Genomic DNA, 18,990 nt, shown 5'->3' with positions numbered 1-18,990 from the left:
AGAACGTGTCGTAGTGATCAGAGGAACAGAATGGCACATACAGTAAAATATAAGTTATGTTATTTACTGCAGTGTGCAGCACTACATATGTTGCTTGAAACAATGCTATTGTGCCTTTTCTTCCACTTTTACAAAATAAAAATGAAATTCCACACATAACAGAAACTAATGTAGAACGTAGAACATTATTCCCCCACGTCATACCCCATGAGTCAAAGCTGTAACTGTCACTCTGCTAGTTTCACTGGTTTGGAAATGTGATTGCAGGAGCGGGGGCAGATGAGAAGGAGTGAGGAAATAACTAAAGACACCAGGAGATGAAGGGGGGTGGTAGGGGTGTGTGTGTTTGTGGTTGAAGCAGCCGGGTGGCGCGTGTGCAAGAGTGGGAGGGGCCAAACAGGAAACGATGAGGTCATAGCAAAAGTGAGAGAGAAGAGGAAGGAGGGGGGGGGGGGCAGGAGGAGTGACATTGATTCAGAGATGAGCTCAGCTGCAAAGGCGTGGGCTGCTCCCTCTCTCTCCTCCCTCCCCCCTGTAGCTCCGTCTCTCCGGCCGGTTTTGGCTGCTGCCAGTGTTTTGTTGTGACAGCAGGGAATCGCCTGCCTCAGTAGAATGAACTAGAGCAGCGAGGAGAGTCACCAGCTCTCGCTGACATGGTGGGAGACCTGTTTTTATGGAGCTTCTGCTGTCTCAGGCTGTGGAAGAGGGATAAGAAGGTGAGTCTGTTCACTGCTGCTTCTCTGGGTTACCGGATGTCTATTGGGTGATGTAGAGTCGTACAGGAGCCGGCGAGGAGGCAGGGAGGCTGACTGTCTCAAGCCACTGCTTGAGATGGTTTGCCAGTTGCTCCTGCAGAGATTCTTTCCATCTTTATCTCTTTGATTTAAAAGCTGAAGCTAAAGTATGATGTTGTCTACACTGCTGTGTTTTGTGTGCCATTTTTAAAGTGGGTCAGTGTTTTGCCTGTGCCGGATCATCACAGATCTGCTCCTCCGTTACTGTAGAGCGCTCTAGCTTTTTCTTTTTTCATGTCATGAAAAACTGATGAGCAATGGCACGTGTGCATGCATGCTATTTATAGAGAGCATTCTTCCTCTTATAAAAGTAGGATTCAAAGTGTGAGAGTGCACACATTCAGAGATGAACAGCAGTGTCTGATAACTATGTTATTTGTATTTACACCACCTACATGCAGGGCCACACTGTAAATCACAATGGATGTGTGACCAACAGAGAGGAGGGAACAAGCTGAATACATTAACAGCATTTCTAAAGCCGAGGCCAGTTCATACTGTGATAGTTTGTAGCTGAAGGGGGTTTCCATTCAGACAGCATCAATGTGGCCCACTGTTTTCTCTCTCAGGCTTTCAGTGCAATTGTATTTCCTTAAATGAAGTCTAAAAGGGAACCAGGATCATGTCTTCCTTTGACTTCTACTCCAACTGTCTTGATTTCAGCATTGTGAAACAAATCTAGATCACACATTGTATTTCTATCAGTCTTTAGGAATTATCTTAGACACATTTTGGGGATCTGACCCAGTTGTCAGCTCTATCTGTGGGGAGTAACAGGCTCTGAATAACACGTGGTGTTATTTTTCTTGAAAAAATCTGCATGATGTCATTTTTTTAACCCAACTCTAAAGCTACGTGTTGATTCTTAGTCACATATGGACTGTGTCTGGGTTTAGCCAATGAAGGGTGGCTTTTTAGGTAAAGTTCATTACATCAAACACGAGGGTTAAGCAAAGCCAGATCTCCCATAATTTCGCAAGGCCCTTCAGAAGCACCTTCAGCGGTGTTGTTATGAGCTCATCGTTCCACATTTAGCCGGAGCGGAGTGAAGTCAGAGGGTCCAACTGGTGTTTATGTGGGACTAGTTGAGGTAAAGAGACCAGCAGGCATGTAGAGGTTCCTGATGAGGTCCTGCTGTGTATAAACACATGCACTTATACACATAAGTCATGTCTTTTATATATAATGCTCCTTATCACTTCCAACCTCAGTGTGCTCAGCAAAAGCTTAAACCCAGCAGAGCTAGTTCAGAGACTGGAAGCAGTTGGCTTTTTGTACAATTTATCAATTACCAAGATAGTTGATTCATTGACTTATCGATAAAGCAACTATTGTTTTTAGCTCAACTCAGGGATCTTTTCTACCGTTTTCCTGCGGAGTCCCTAAGCAACAGAGGCCCAGTCTGATGAGTCAAATGTATAACAAAATACATAAACCAACACCATGAATAATGTAAATATTAAAAAAGTGAAATGGGTTGTGTTTTATGAAATGTCTTTCAAACATATCATCAGCCCCTCGAAAAACACGACAGGCATCTGAAAATCCCCTTTTATTTACAAGTAACTTCTTTTATATCTGAAAAGTTGGTGTCTATTGATGCTCTTGATCTTTCTTTTTTGTATTACTGACGCTTGGCAGACACACACTGAGGCCCCTTTTATCCGTATATATAATCAACAAGGGAAATGTGAAGTAATGTGAGGAAAATGAAACAGGAAAAATCTGAAAAATGTTTTGAGGGCAAAATAGAAACTATATGATTCAGTTTGAAACATAACCAATAATAAGAGAAACTAAAAAAGTAGAACTGAGAGAGTGGGAGATGTTTTATCAACTTCTTAAGGAAAATGTAAAAAAGGTGTTCATTCAAATTATTTATCTATGTTTTATTTAAAAAGATTCAGTTTTACTTTTGAGTCATCTGGTAGCCTGAGTCACTGTATAGTTTTCAACTCAAATTTTAAATGTAACATTAGCTCCAAACTAATTATAATATCCAGAGAAGTGTTAACCTAGACCTTAGCTCAGGAAAAGTCAACATGGGTGACTGGTGGTCTGGAGGAGTTGGAGCACCCCTGACTTAATACCAACATGTTTCTTCACTGTTTAGTGTCGCTGAGAGCATTAGACCGCCATAAATTACTCCAAATTGCTTAAAATGGTCCGTTCACATTCCACAACTAACTTAAGGTCACACAGATAAATCATTTAAAACAAATAAAGCTCAAGGGCCCTGACACGCCAAGCCGACAGTCTGACCATCGCATGTAGTCTCTTTAGGGAGTCCGGCACCGATGTCTCAGGCCGGTCCTCATCAGCTTGAGCACGTTTGCATTGACAAAGACATTATTTAGCATAAATGTGTCAGGAGGCAATTAGTTAGAGTGAGATCTTCAAGTTGTACCAGCTCTTCTTAAGTTCAAACGCATTTAGCTTTGTATTTACTAAGTGCAAATTCACTTAACAGTAAATGAAAATGGGTTGCACCTTTTTTACGTAGAGATGAGTTGTGACTTAATATCAGCACCCAGCCAGTAACTCTGCGTAGCTACACTAACTAGCTAGCTGACAAACCAAACGTTAGCTTGCTAATAAGACTCATATCAAAGGTAATATAGGAAATATTGACATATTTGGTCCGACACTTTATTAATGATGTGAACTGGGAGGATTTTAAAAGACATTTCACAAAAATAACCAAACTTACCCCTAAATTACAAAGCGCTATGGCAATAACATATCACTGAATTAGATAAAGATAGTATAATCCGATACCTCCCACATCTCCAAACTGCATGAATACTAACTCTGAAACACACACGTATGTTGTGATTTTTGGCAGATATGTTACAACACACAATCCAATCCAGGCCTCTAAAAGATCAAATTAAACGTCTGAGGAGGTAAAATTCCTCTGTGGTTGAACTGTTAGCAACTCATAGACAATTCAAGCATAGTGGAATAGCAGACTTTGTATTAAGGGGTCAGAAGAAAAAACATTGGTAAATACAGGACTAAGAAGTTGAGTGTAATAACTTGAGCACTTAAGCTACAGAAATGTAATTAATCTCTTTTTGCAAAGTAATACTTTCAGTTAAAACACAGTTTTCTGAAGTCAAGGTAACTATGTGACTGAGATCCTTTTCAAACATGGCAACTGAACATTTTTCTGCAACTTGACACAGTTACTCCTGGACCCCGTCGACCCACTCACCCTTCCCCCGGGGAGACACATGTACTCGGTTTGGGTTGTTGTCACTAGAAAAGGCCACGAGGCTACATGACCGAGTTAAACCCAGTAACTCACTCGCGAGCATGATGAGCTAATTCACAAATAATTAAATACTGTTCAGGTCTTGAAGATTTTATATCACTTAGACTGAAGATTTATCAGAAAATTCTCCTTCTCCCTATCTGTCTTTATTTTTAAGGTTTGGACAGGAAGGATGTCTTAAATGTGAGCACAGCAGCTGTCGTCTGTCAAATGTGGTTTAAGAGAGATTGTGTGTGTGTGTGTGTGTGTGTGTGTGTGTGTGTGTGTGTGTGTGTGTGTGTGTGTGTGTGTGTGTGTGTGTGTGTGTGTGTGTGTGTGTGTGTGTGTGTGTGTGTGTCATGCCTGCCTGGCAAGCAAATGGCAGCCACAGTGTAGAGCCACACACCCTTCTCATCTCCGTCCAGCTGTCCTTTCTTCCTGTCTTTCCCATTTGTGGGGCTGCACCTAAGTGACACACACATACACACACATACACACACACACACACACACACACACACACACACACACACACACAAAGTGAGATAAATTCACAGTCATCCACAAACAACTCTGATGCTAAAAATAATAAAACAATGGTATTTAACTTTGAAATGATCTTTCCATCCCACAGTATTCTTATTTTGGTTAAGATTTACTTCTCTCATGTTTCATTCACACTTTGGATTTTCTGATGTTTTTACTCTTGCTGGCAATATGAGAGAGTTATTATTTATGGTTCCTTTTTATGAAGCTTCTTGAAGGACACGTAAAGAAATGAAGTCGGTCAATAAGCCCTACAGCTGCTTTCTTCCGTTATCCATTACAAAGCCATTACATCTGTTTGCTCCTCTTTCTCTCTCTCTCTCTCTCTCTCTCTCTCTCTCTCTCTCTCTCTCTCTCTCTCTCTCTCTCTCTCTCTCTCTCTGCAATGAACATTAAACAAGGTGGATAAGGAGGACAATTTATTCATCTGTAAGTTGCCTATTCTGTGTCTCCTGTTTGTTGCAGGGTCAATCTTATTGTTTTCACTCCAAAAGAAGAAACATTTTGAGGATAGAAAACCCTTCCTTCACAAAATACAGCAAAGTGGGGATGTTATCTTAATCCTTTTATAAAAAAACAAGTGGTGGCATGTTTTGCTGGAAGGTTTTGCTCAGATTAATGACTTAAAAAGCAGTTAATTAATATTCTTGTACAGTGTCTTCCTCCCTGCAGCCAGAGGGCCGTCAGCATGTGTTTATCTGTTGGTGGTTTCACTGCTGCTCTCCAAGGAGGGTGGGGCAGCAGACATATGGCTGTAGTGATTTTATTGATTCTTTGATCTTCACATTTTCTTCCTTTTTGTCTCAGTTACCCCGTTTAATTTAAGCTTTATGGACCAGTTAGAATTAGCTTTTCTTTTTTAGGGTGATAGGTAATTCTGCTGTAATTTTCCAGTAACTTATAAGGCATCTCAGTCTTCTGTCTGCATCAGTGAGCTCATGTTTTGCTCTGCAGTGATTTTGGTGGTTTCATATTTACAAATATTAGTAAACCTTTTATGATCTAGATGTTTTCTCTGAATTATGTATTTTAATATATTCTAAATATGCATTGTATAAAGAAATAATATGCAAATATGAGTTTTCTCTTAAGATAATGATACTACAAAATGTTTCTCTTTTGCATTTAATTGATTGTTCTTTGTTCAGCACCCCTCAATTAAATGCCCCACCTTGGTTTTCTGAATTAGCAATGCAGATCATTGCAGTTGAGAAACGCTGTCAGAGGGCTTTTTCTGCCACTTAAAGCAAAAAATGAAACCACGAACACCGCCTCAGGGGAGTGAACAGCTCTGGTGGACTTGACAGATTGTAGCTCATGTTTAATCATAGAAGTCATCAGGTATTCGAGTGGGTGGGTCATTTACATTGATGGGCACAAAAATTACCTGAAGGAGTTAAAAAGGGGTCGATATTGATATATGTGGAGGTGTAGGCCACTTAAATGATTTCTCAGTCGATCAGAGTCACGAGCAACGACAAACAGATTTAATGAGCAGCAGTAAAAGTGGGAAGGTTGTTACTCGGTGGAGTTGATATTTTCATTTTGTCGTGATTTGTGTGATGATTTTTAAAGTGTTTGGTTTTCTCTCGTTGGTCTGAAGAACATCTAAAGCTGAAACCTCTAGCGGCAGCATCGTCCTCAGATCTGATCTGCCAGTGTGATTAATCTGCTCACTGCCTGCTCTGCTTTTTGGCCATAACTCAATTCCCTCTCTTGTTTGCAAAACTGCCCTAAGCTCTCGGAGGGGGATCTGGCCGCAGCAAATTCAATCTCCCAGCTCTCAGTATTACCCTCAGTGACCAGACCTCGCCCTACTTCCCCGAACAGTTATTAAAGCCTCATGTTGCCTGTTGCTCCGGTCACATCAGAAACACTGTTGAGAATTCCTGGCCTGCAGTGTTTTCACTAGAGATCAGAAAACAATCACTTTGACATCCTTGAACATCACATTTTCACAGCCCAGAGAAGACAGAATTTCCTTTTAACTGTGTCTTTTGCTTTTCTCCTAACAGGTTGCAGGGGAACAGAAATATCACCCAGAATGCTTCACCTGTCTGAACTGCAGGGCATTTATCGGTGATGGCGACACATACGCTCTGGTGGAGAGATCCAAACTCTACTGGTAAGCCTCAAGCAGAATATAACAAGACACGCAAACACCAGAATATCAAAGTCTGTCAGAATCAAATCACACTGTGAGATGTAAACCTTGTTAAATTCCTCTTTAATTTGCCTAATGTTTTATATATGGCAAATCAAAGCCTGTGCACTTTTATGGTGTGGCAGCTACGTTCCCCAACTAATTTACCAAACTATTTTCTTTTTTTAGTTAGTTCTCTCTTCTGCAGCAAACTAATCCACTTTAAATCCCTTTGAAGTATAACAAATCCACAACAAAACGCACGAGAAGTTAAAGCTGCAGTTGATTGACAAAATCTTAAATTTAAATTTATGCATCTTAAATATATGCAGTATTTCAAAGACTTTTTGTCGACACTAAGACCAACTGTGGTGACAACTGACTCAATGCTCAAAATACAGTTGTTCTAAGCTGTTGACAGAGATGTACTGTGGTAAATCGCTCAAAACACCATAGATTCAGAGAATATAATTTATATTTGCAGCCACAGTCTCTGTTTAAATGGCTATAGGCGTAAAACCTGAAAATACAAAAATCAGTTTATTATGGAAATCGTCTTTTCCTGTGTCTGGTTCTGGTTGTTCTTGACTTGTTAAGCTCCGGGGTTGTGTTAGTGTGACTGTCAGCGTTTAATTTGCAACACACTGCACAACACAGAGATACAAACAGACAGAACAGCCTTTGTCCTCTTCTCTGAATTGAAGTGGATGATGTGTGAATGTCTCAGAATCATTATATTTATTGAGCGGTTTACCAGATTGGGTCAAAATGGGCTGTGTGTTTTGTAGAAAGGTCGTTCAGATTAAACTTCATCTCTGGTGTGTTAGTTTTGAATCATTTCATAGCTATTTCATGAGTCTTCCTTACATTCTGAGCATTCTTCATGTTTCAGGAAATTTCCAAACTAAACAAAGCAACATCTTGTCAACATGTGATGCTGTAAAAGATGCAGTAATTAGAACTCTATGTTCCTCTTATGATTACATAGACAACATAAGATCCAGAAACCTCACTAGGATTCACATTTTCTTTTTTTGTAACTTCCCTCCTCCTTTCCAATCTATCCTTCCCTCTCTGGCTCCAGCGGTCACTGTTACTACCAGACCATCGTCACACCGGTGTCTCTGCCGGACTCGCCATGCTCACGGATCCCTCACACGGTAACACTCGTGTCCATCCCAGCGTCCGCCGAGGGGAACAACGGACGCAGAGGACGAGGTTTCTCCGTGGCCATCGACCAGCCGCTCAGCCCGACCAACGGCTTCAGCCCTGAACATGGACCCACTGTCAGAGTCTCCCAGTGAGTCCATCTGTCCATGTGTGTGTGGGTGTTTTGTGAATTGTGATTGTGTGAAGAGAGGAGACACTAACTCTAGGAGAAGAGGTCAGTGTGGTGGATGACTAAAGGATGAGGAAGGGCAGTGTGATAGAGTGGAAGGAAATGAGCAGAAATCTAAGCCACTGTTATTTTAATGAGCTGAGATTTTATCATATTACAGGTCTGTGTCCAACTAAAATGTTTCAATGTGTGCAGAAGGGTGTTCTGAAGAGATTTTTTTTTTCTGCTTTTCTTCCTTATTCAGAGTGGAACCAGACTGCATCAGCCCAGATGTGAAAAACTCCATTCATGTTGGAGATAGGATCCTTGAAATCAACGGGACGCCCATTCACAATGTCCCTCTGGATGAGGTATTGACCACACTGAAAGATTTTGACTTTATTGTAAATATGCAAATAGATTCTTTATCTCATAGCATGTCAGCAGATTTCATCAATTAGGGAATTTCTCCAGCTATAATATTGACCTCTGCTGTTCTAAATGTGGACTGACCAACCTCATCTGAACTCTTCCTCTCCAGATCGACCTGCTCATCCAGGAGACGAGCCGGCTGCTGCAGCTCACTATCGAACACGACCCTCACAGTCAGGAGGGAGGCTCCTCAGAGGCTGAAGATCAAGTGGACGGCCCCCTGTCCACCCCGCTGTCGGAGGGCCCCAGCCCCATCCTGCCCATCACACAGCCCCCCAACCCCGACATCAACAGCCTGAGATCCCGTATCATCACGTAAGAAACAGATTTAGTGCTAGTTATGGCTGATTGAGATGTTTTTGCTATTTGCTCTACCTCCTGAGCCAAAGCCACTCCTACAACTAAATGTGTAGATTAAATATTTAATTGCCAAAAATGAATTCCTTTAGGTTAAGCTCTAACTTAGGTTAGTAACATCTTGCTTCCCACATACACTGCACCTGGCCTTGATAAGGATAAGCTTAGATGAAATCTTCTGTTATCCCAAATGAGATTATAGCAGCAGCAAACAGTAATTAAATACTCTGCTCCCCTCTAATTAACCCCTATTATTCCTTTCCTCTTCTTCTCTCTCTTCCTGTCACTCTTCCCGTCTCCCTTCTCACCCTCCAGGAGGAGCTACAGCATCGACAAGTCACCGGGCTCCAGCAATGCAGCGTCCCCCATCTCCCAGAGGAAGGACATCAATCGATCAGAGTCGCTCCGAGTCGTGTCCAATCAGACACATCGCATCTTCCGCCCGTCTGACCTCATCCATGGAGAGGTGCTGGGGAAGGGCTGCTTTGGACAGGCCATCAAGGTAGATTTGGGCGCAGGGATACATCAAGCTGTATGTAAAGTACATGTTCAGCAATCAGCAACGTTTTAGAGCACAAATGTAGACATTCTCACAATGTCCAGAAGGTGGCAGCATTGAGACGAGAAAGAGAAGTGTAGAGAGGCAGGAGGTCAAATGTTTCAAAATTTTCCCATGATGAATGTGGAATGAAACTCTGACACCCTTAATGTTTAACATTGCCTCGGTCTCCAAGCTCGTTGCTCAGCTTGATTTGTTTGCATCATCGCGTCTTATAGGTGACCCACAAGGAGACGGGGGAGGTGATGGTGATGAAGGAGTTGATTCGATTTGATGACGAGACACAGAGAACATTCCTGAAAGAGGTGAGTGGAGATGGACGATCCCTGATGTGAGGTCATTAAGTTATGAATGATTAACTCAGTTTTCTATTCTGTTTCCTAAACAGAAATATGAAATCTTTAAGTGTTGACCTCAGATCATAAAATAACCAGTATGTTCATTAAGAATTTCCTTGAATACAGACATAATTTTAGTCTGTAAAATGAGGGCAGTCTGTACCCTAAAGTTAGTGAAGTGAGTTTGATCCAGGATTGAATTTCTAGACCAAAATCTGTGCTGAGGAGGTAAAAGAAAAATGTTTGACCAGAAGCTGCAATTGTAGTTAAAATTAGCAGCTCCTCTGTGTGAATGTAGGACATGACTGATTAAAAAAGGAAGAGTTCTCTCGCCTGAATGAATGGAAGTAAAAAAAAAAATGAAATTACCTCTGAGATAGGTTTGAAATGGAATGTTAACACAATCCTCTCTCCCCATAACGTGGTGGATGAGCAGAAGTCATATTCACTGCTACACAAAGCTTAATTTTTCTTCCTGTCCTTCCATTCTGTAATTCTTACACTTAAAGTGATCTGAATTACTTCTGATGTTCATGTTTTATTTTCAGTATTGTAGACGCACTCACACATCAAGTTAACAACCTTCTAATTGAGATGTTTGAAGTTCAGGAAAATTGTTTCCATATGTTCTGGGTATTAGATTTATTTTTAGGCTACCATAATAGAGAGTCTTTGCTTTGTAATTGGTGTAGACGATGACAGAGTAGAAAGAGGGGCTATAAAACAAACCCCGACCACAAGTAAGCATGATTATTACTCCCGCTGGCTGTTTGTTTGTTGGTGGCTCAAGTCTCACATAACTCTTGTGATCTGGTTTGAGCAAAGGAATGCACCAAACATTTCAGACAAAGACATCATGAGACTTGAGGGATAGTATTTCAGGTTAATGTGTGTGTAATATAGATCTGCCTCCTCCTCCTCCTCCTCCTCATTCACACCACTACCCTCAGGGTGGGAAAATATTTTACGAGGTGTCATACTGTAGTAGTGCTGTGAACACAACTTGAAACCTCCAACACCACACTAGTTTGGCAACTTTGTCTTTGCTTGGCGCTCTGTGTTTATTTAGCAATTCTGAACAATGCAGGAAGTTCCGCCGTTGCCTTGCTTATCAAAATAAATAGAGCAGAAAACTTGTAAGCATGTGTCGTCGGGACCAGTGACAATGGGACAAAAACAATCAACTAAAGCTGAAATTTAGATAAGTCCACTTGCTTAAACTGAGTCTGCACATTTAATCAACTGATTAACCATCAACCTTTTGACAAACAATAATGAGCAAGAAATAGTCCAGCTCATAACCTCATGTAAAACACAGCTGGGTGTTTTTACACTTAGTTTTTTGTGCAGATTAAACAAACAAGATATAACAGGTTTTCTGCATTTTGGCTACAACCTAATATGCTGCAGTTACAATTAAATATGGGGTGGCTGTGGCTCATGGGTAAGTGCGCTTGTCCTGACACCACAAGGTTGGTGGTTTGAACAATGGCCTCTACAGTCCACATGCTGAGGTGTCATTGAGCAAGACACTTAACCCCAAGTTGCTCCCCGGGCGCTTCTTAGCAGACCACTGCTCCTCAGGGATGGGTTAAATGCAGAATTATTATTATTAATTATGTGTATGGGAGTGGTATGGATCTTCTTATCCAATGGCAAGATAGTGAATATTTGTGTTTTTTCCAAAATGGCAAACTATTCCTTTCAAACCTAATATGTTTTGCAGTTTCATCTTGTCCAAAGTCAGACTGTCAAGATTCTACAGTAGCAGAATTCAGCGAGTGTGTAAATAATGTCTGTGTTGTTTCATCAGGTGAAGGTCATGCGTTGTTTGGATCACCCCAACGTGCTCAAGTTCATTGGAGTCCTCTACAAGGACAAGAGGCTCAACTTCATCGCAGAGTACATAAAGGGAGGCACCTTGAGAGAAATCATCAAAAAAATGGTGAGAGGGCAGTGTGTGCTGGCAGACTATAGTCTGCTCAGTATTCATAATGCATTCAGTAGAGCTATGTATGTAAGTAATGGAGGAAATGGTCTGGTCTTGCACTGTCACAAGTGGAGTTTATATTATATATTGCCATTGCAACTGAAGACAATGACATTTGACTTTGATTTTTGCTCACAGGACAGCAACTATCCCTGGAACCGACGGGTCAGCTTTGCCAAGGACATAGCTGCTGGGATGGTGAGTTCAATGACTGAAAATTGCATGTAATTTTAATAGTTACAGTCAACTGTGAAGCCTCCTCCGACAGTGTAATTCCTTAAAATAGAGGAAGGTGCATTGCTTCCTGTTATCTTCACTGCTGTCTCCCCCTATTGGTCGTGTTAGTGAGTTGCACACACAACACTTCTGCCAATAATGTGCATTATCTAATCCTGAATTCCTGCAGGATTAGACCATTAGTTCCTAATGTGCTCCCTCGATATGACTACATTGAGGAATTTTGTGCATGCCTGGATTATTGTATTTACAACACCAGCTACTTGAGATGAAACAAGGCAGGATTGTTCCTCTTGTCATGGGTTTAAGATTACAGCACCACTCAAAGCTTCTATTTTTTCTGTCTATTGTTTTTATTCTTACTTCCTTTCTGTCCTCTTCTGTCTGCCTGCCTGTCTATCTGTCTGTCATTCAGACATATCTGCATTCCATGAACATAATCCACCGGGACCTGAACTCACACAACTGTCTAGTCCGAGAGGTAAGAACTTGTATTCCTGTGCAAGCGTGTGTGTGTTTGTGTGTTTTAGGACATACCTCATGTTTATACACTATGTTTTCTTTGCGGATTTAACACCTGGACACCTGTCATTTGCTGGGGCACCTCAAAAAACTTTGTTAGCGGTAGCTCTTACAGACTAAGCCTCTTCCCAAGTACCATGAAGGGGAAACTTCCCGCTTGCCCTACTAAAAACAGAGTCAGTACATGTGTCACTTGAAAACAAAAGGTCTGTATTGTAGAGCTCAGATCTGAAGTGTTTGGAAAAAAAATTTACCCTAAGAGAAATGAGAAGCTTGGAGTTGAATTTCGGGCTTTATAAAGCTGTTTACCTTGAAGCTCTTTAACGCTCTCCCTTGTATTATTAGGCAGTATGTATGCCTGCGGCATAGCAATAACATTTTATGATGTGTCTATTTGTGTAGAACAACACAGTGGTGGTTGCAGACTTTGGTCTGGCTCGGCTCATGGTGGACGACAAGCGTGAGGAGAAGTTGTCTCAGGGGAAACTGCCCGGCCTCAAGAAGCCCGACCGCAGGAAGAGGTACACGGTGGTGGGAAACCCCTACTGGATGGCTCCTGAGATGATCCACGGTATGATCTACAGGGACACTTGTGTCGTCTTAAGTTATATGAAGATACTGATTTATTTTTTTAAACCCATTCTCGCCTTCCTACAATGAATAAAACTACAGTTGTTGATGTGGCTTTCCTCCTAAAAGTTAACAACAGCCTAATTTTGTCTTTTTCCCTTTTCAGGGAAGAGCTACGATGAGAGAGTAGACATCTTTTCCTTTGGTATCATGCTCTGCGAGGTGAGTGACCTTCCACTCTCAATACCAATAAAAAAAGTAACTAGGTTTTTCAGAGGGGTTACTGTTCGATTAGCAGAACTAAAATTGCTTCATAGCTTTTTTTTCCAACTCTCATTTGTTAAAGTTGCTTTCCTTGTTGTTACTTTAAAATGAAATGTTGCCTTAACATTCTAAACTTTGAAATTTGACAGGTTTTGTGCAAAATATGGAAAATGTAGCCATCTGTCAAAATGTCCAGTCCTCCCAATACTAATAAAACATCTATTTAAATTTAAGAGGGAAAAGTCGTTCTCCAAAATTCCAGATATTTGCTTTCCAAATTAAAATACGGTCCAAAAGTGTGGTAAGCTTTGGGCCTTGCCACACACCATCAACATAATTTATGCCCAACAGTTTAGTTCAGTCACTCTGAAGCCCCAGAATATGAGTTTCCCAGATGGACACTATTAGCCAGAGAATATTTTAGGGATTAGAGGGAGCAGAAAAGCAAAGTTGTTTTCATGTGGCTTCTGACGGGCAGACACACGGTAGTTGTGGTTTTCTGGGAACGATCAGCTTTAGTTTGGAGGGTTTGAAGGTTTCAGCAGATCGGCGAAGGAGAATCCATGTTAAATTCTTCTTTCTCATTCTCTCGTTTTTCTATATTTTATTTTTTTGCCCTCTCCAGATAATTGGCAGGGTGAACGCAGACCCAGACTACCTCCCCAGGGCGATGGACTTCGGACTGAACGTGTCTGGTTTCCTGGAGCACTTCTGTCCTCCTGATTGTCCCCCTGCCTTCTTCCCCATGGCTGCTGTGTGCTGTGACCTTGATGCAGACAAACGGTTAGATATCTACAATAGATTTAAAGAATTTTTTTCTGATATTTTTAATAAGAAACAAGAACCAGCAAGTCATTTTTATTTTACCTTGGAGTTAATGTAAATATATTGAATAATATTTTAAACTGAAGTGTCGTCTGATTTCTGAATCTTTAGGCCGGCTTTCTCCAAACTTGAGGAGTGGCTGGAGAACCTGAAGATGCACTTGGACATTGGTCTACCTCTGGTGTCTGAAGTGGACCAGCTGCACAAGGCCTTCTGGGTGAACCACAGCATCCCACGTCCTGAAAACGGCCTGCACACCCACCCCGAACAGCCGGAGTAAGGCTTAACACGACTGGAGGGGTGGGAATTTGGAGTAAACCCCACATGGGCAGCGATACTCTGCCTCATGGCGGAGCGGAGGAGTCGTGTATATACTCCTCCATGTTTGAAGCTGCGGGCGTAGGCCTGCTCAGGCTTAACGAGTAGACTCAGGGGGAAAACATGGTCTCTGAAATGCCACCTGTGCAAGACACACACAGGCATTCAAAGTCAAATCAAGAGACATTAACTACGAAATCTTGATTCTGCTGCACCCAAAGCTAAAGTGGATCATGTCATGCAATCAGACCCAACTTTCAAATCATGACTCAACTCTTGAATCACGTAGATTTCACATTAGCGGTCATACCATTCAAAAATACTAACTGTAGTGTGTATATTCATATGGACAAAGTAGTCCATCAAACAAGGCGTAAGGCAAACCTTTAGCCACCTCACTTGGGGCCTCTACATTGTACAGTACTGTACGTGTTTCCAGGTGTTTCTGTGTGAGTTTGGTTTGATTTTGCTTTTGGTTTAGAACTCAAAACTTAACTTAGGAAAAACGCAAAGGAGAGGGGCCAAGGCCAAAGGTCAAGATCAACTTGCTGACCGCTTGTACAAATCAAACAAAACCTTTCAAGCTTTAAATAATTCACTGAAGAATGCATGGGTGTAAATAATGCTGTCAGGTCACATCCTTGTTCATCGTGTCCTTCTGACCTCATTTGGACATAAACTACGAGACCTACATGCGTCTATGGCCTCTCTCCCTCACTCATTGTGTAGCACTCACTTTACATTGAGATACACGTCTTTGGGATAAATTGGGTACGTTGTCTCCCAATTTAAAGAGCTGTTAGGGCATCTCATTCACATTCACGTGGCATCTCATATATTCAAACACATACCAGTGTACATTGTAAATGTTTTAAATATTGTAAATGTACAGACATATTTTATATACGTACGCTACATTGCCATATTTTTATTGGCCGACCAGTTGAAGTAAAGGAGAGTAAAAGTTTGACTGCAGTCAATAGGGCACAGCTGAAAGCTTTATTGGTTTTTTTTTTCTACATTGTTGCTACTGTGGCAGGTTAGAGGCTTTTAGCATTTGAGATAAGAGGAATCCCATCACCACAAACTATCCCCTACCCTCAGTTCAAACTAAGTAAATGTTACAGTCTGTCACCCAAAAAGTGTTTCTCAAACATTTGATCTGCCATCCTTTCATGTGCTGGAGTAAATTTTATTGTAATACTGAATTGTTAAATCAAATCAAACTTGCTGAAGTGAATCTGCATTATATCATCAACTCTAATTATTAGTGATTTTAGAATTTTGAGGGCAATTAAATGTGAATTACTCTCTCTCTCATGTACTGTAAAGTAGTTCAGGTGTGATGAGGTACTGCCTCGTCATGTCAGCTGTCTGTCCACATATTTTTCTCTTTCCTCCTGTGGACGATCCTCTGTTTGATTACATGTACATTTCAGCTGTAAATATGCGTCTGTCTGTCCATCTGTCTGCGTGCATTGCATAAATATGTGCACTCCTCAGAAATCATTTCTTCCACTGTCAGATATCCCTTTTGCACCTTCTAACGATAAGGATCTGTCCCTAATCTAAAAATCTTTTACTAGAATCTTTTTTTTTTTACCTGCTGTTTTCTCAAACATGATGTACTCGCTCTGCTCACCTTCTACACCAAGCTATTTTTTGTCTCTAAATGATGTAATTTTAAATAAGAAAACAAAGAGTGAAAGACAAAAAGAGCTAAGAGAGAAAGTCAAGCTAAAAAGGAAATGAGAAAAAACACTGCATCTGTTTTTTTTATATAAATATATAACCACTGAAATCTTTTTGTATAGATTTGAGTACTTTAATTTGCACTATATTACCAAATGGCGGGTTTAAGCCATGTTTGTTAATTTCCTCTCTTGGGCTACTTGTGATAAGGAAATAAATGATGTCGGTTCAGGTAGATAAATGAATGCAAGACACTGATAGAGCCTTTCAACTGTAAAAATGGGATCTGGGAAATGCATCCTCTTGACAGCAAACCGTTTCTGATTATTTACATGCACTTTTGTGCATGGTTCAAAATAAAAGTCATATATCTATGACTAGCATGACTATATTTTACTTTTCAAGCTTTGGCACCAAAATGTCTTTGCCACCAAGAGGATGTGTTGTCCCAGCTCTGCCTGCTGCCTACAGACTGGTCCTTTGCGAATGATGTTCTGTGTTTTTTTCTGACTGCTTGGTTTTGTGTGTGATGCCCACAGAGGCTGCAACAACTGCTGGTCTTTCTGATATTAGAGCACTTAAACTGGCCTGTCTCACCTCTGTTAACTCAGCAGCTTAACAGGAGAGCAGGATTCAACACTTGACAGTGCGACTCAAAGAGCATGTAACCTTCTGTCAATAACAAAAAATATGCTTCTGTAAAACAAGCCCCTACTGGTTGATGTGTTTGTCCGTGGGCATGCACTGTACATGAGTGGCTTTGCCGTGTGTCTGTCCTGTCAAGCATGTTAGGTGTGTCTGTGAGGACGTGTTGAGGATCACTGAGAATGTCGCCGCAGCACTTCTTTGCAAAGGATCGTTACCTCTGAACAATGCTGTGCCTTTGATGTAAGCTAGCCTTGCCAACGACTCGAAAAACGTGAACTGATTTCCTTTTTTTTATGTATCATAAGTGCAAGCCTGATTCAAGTGGATTGAATATCATTGCTGATACAATGTTGTATGAGATCTCATCTCGTTCTGTATCATATTTATGTTTTCCAGATCTCCATTGTTACTTTTGATATTTTAACATTATGTCTTCTTATTTAATTTTTTTTTTTTTTTACAAGCTGTGAAAACAATTCTGCACTTTAATCCTGAACGTGAACATTTAGACTCTGAGGAGGCAACTGTTTTTTCCCCCCTTTTGTCACAGCTACAAATAAAACTGTTGCTTCTAAAAACAAACCAAAGACTCAAAGTGTTTGTACAATAATGATGATGTCGCTTTGTCACTGTTAGTCTATTCATTATCACTCTATCAACTTTCTCTGCATTTGTGATACTGAAGCACACACAGAGAACACAGTGTGACAGCTACAATAAAACGTGTAAACCCTGCTGAGGTCACACTAAAAGAGAACTGCATTATTGGCTGTCATGTAATGTGTGGGCTACATTAATGTGGTAAAAATAGTGCTTGCATTTGCTTGGAAAAGAAAAGGTGAATTCATGAGAGATGTGTTAACAAATTGTCCACTAGATGTCATTATTTATCTCGTTTTTTCATTTCTTAGGTGAAATGATATAGAAATAAAAGCATAAAATGCAGCTACACTTCACCCTACCTGGTGGACAGTATATATGTATATTTCTTAGTGTTGCTCATTCAACAACTACAAATACTACAGTACGGATGTATTATCAGCCAAATATAATATAAAGGATCAAAAATAAAAGTTCTCATAATGCTAGAAAAAAGTCCAGTTAATAGTAGTATATGTTATTGGATACTGTTATTGAAGTACTGCTGTGTAAGCAGAGGTCCATTTTCATGCAGGTGCAAGTGAACCTTTCTCTCATCGCATCCACGTGCGATTGTTTTCATTCCGACGCTGCTGCAGCGGCTCCGTGACGTCACCGGCAGGGCTGTGTGTGTGTGTGTGTGTGTGTGTGTGTGTGTGTGTGTGTGTGTGTGTGTGTGTGTGTGTGTGTGTGTGTGTGTGTGTGTGTGTGTGTGTGTGTGTGTGTGTGTGTGTGTGTGTGTGTGTGTGGCTCGCACACAAGGGGGACGGACATACACAACACACGGGCTGTCATTTCACCGCAGTTGCGTTGGGATTGAGAGAGGGAATTAAGGAAATACCAAAGAAGAAGAAGAAGAAGAAGAAGGAGATAAAACAAATAAAACGAAGCAGAAGAAGAAGAAGAAGGTCGCAGCGTAAACAAACTTTCAGAGATGGACCATTCATCCAGCAACAACCGGTTTCGGTCCACAATCTTCAACCACGGTGAGTAACATTATCCTCAAAGCTGTCACTGCATCTGGGATGTTTTATCACTGGGATGATGCTATTCTAGTGTCGTGCATCGGACTGGCCCCAAAATGAAGTCTGCACCTTCCCTTTAAATCGTGTTTATTTATTTATTTATTTATTTATTTATTGAGGACGCACGGAGCTCTCACGTTCACATGCACCGTTAAAACTCGTCAAAATACACCCAGGTTTGTAGTTCGATGATAAGACGTGCAGATCGTTCAAGTGTGCAGAGACATGATGACGCTCTCCCCGGACCAGAGGGACGGAAGAGTCCCTGTGAAGCCTGGCAGTGTGAGCTCCACACGGGACACGGCAGCAGCACACTGTGATTCCACAGTTATGCAAGAGTGGTACCAAGCCTCGCCACAATACACTATTTCTGGATCATGAAGATATGAGTTAGTGTTAGCTGTATGACTGAGGGCTGCATGGAAGGCTCGCCCCACACTGTTTGCTGTATTTACCATGCAGCAGTCGTTAAACAAGCAGTTCTGTGTCAGGAGGCTTTACACTGGAGCCTAAATGAG

At 41.2% G+C, this 18,990-nt stretch overlaps 1 protein-coding gene across 2 annotated transcripts in view; it reads left to right on the top strand.

Moving 5' to 3' along the window:
• Positions 1–17,375, top strand: part of limk1a (LIM domain kinase 1a) — a 45,373-nt gene extending 27,998 nt beyond the window's left edge. For both annotated transcript variants that reach the window (XM_054622641.1, XM_054622724.1), the window contains 13 exons: positions 6,611–6,720; positions 7,823–8,038; positions 8,322–8,427; positions 8,598–8,803; positions 9,161–9,347; positions 9,623–9,709; positions 11,556–11,687; positions 11,871–11,930; positions 12,385–12,450; positions 12,894–13,062; positions 13,228–13,283; positions 13,951–14,108; positions 14,262–17,375. In XM_054622641.1, the coding sequence (XP_054478616.1) occupies positions 6,611–6,720; positions 7,823–8,038; positions 8,322–8,427; positions 8,598–8,803; positions 9,161–9,347; positions 9,623–9,709; positions 11,556–11,687; positions 11,871–11,930; positions 12,385–12,450; positions 12,894–13,062; positions 13,228–13,283; positions 13,951–14,108; positions 14,262–14,430 (1,722 nt within the window). In that variant the 3' untranslated portion in view covers positions 14,431–17,375. The remainder of the gene's footprint in view (positions 1–6,610; positions 6,721–7,822; positions 8,039–8,321; positions 8,428–8,597; positions 8,804–9,160; positions 9,348–9,622; positions 9,710–11,555; positions 11,688–11,870; positions 11,931–12,384; positions 12,451–12,893; positions 13,063–13,227; positions 13,284–13,950; positions 14,109–14,261) is intronic.
• Positions 17,376–18,990: the final 1,615 nt, after the last annotated feature.

This window comes from Anoplopoma fimbria, chromosome 1, assembly GCF_027596085.1.
Source record: "Anoplopoma fimbria isolate UVic2021 breed Golden Eagle Sablefish chromosome 1, Afim_UVic_2022, whole genome shotgun sequence".
In the NCBI taxonomy this organism is placed as follows: domain Eukaryota; kingdom Metazoa; phylum Chordata; class Actinopteri; order Perciformes; family Anoplopomatidae; genus Anoplopoma; species Anoplopoma fimbria.
This window is presented reverse-complemented; position numbering and strand designations above follow the sequence as displayed.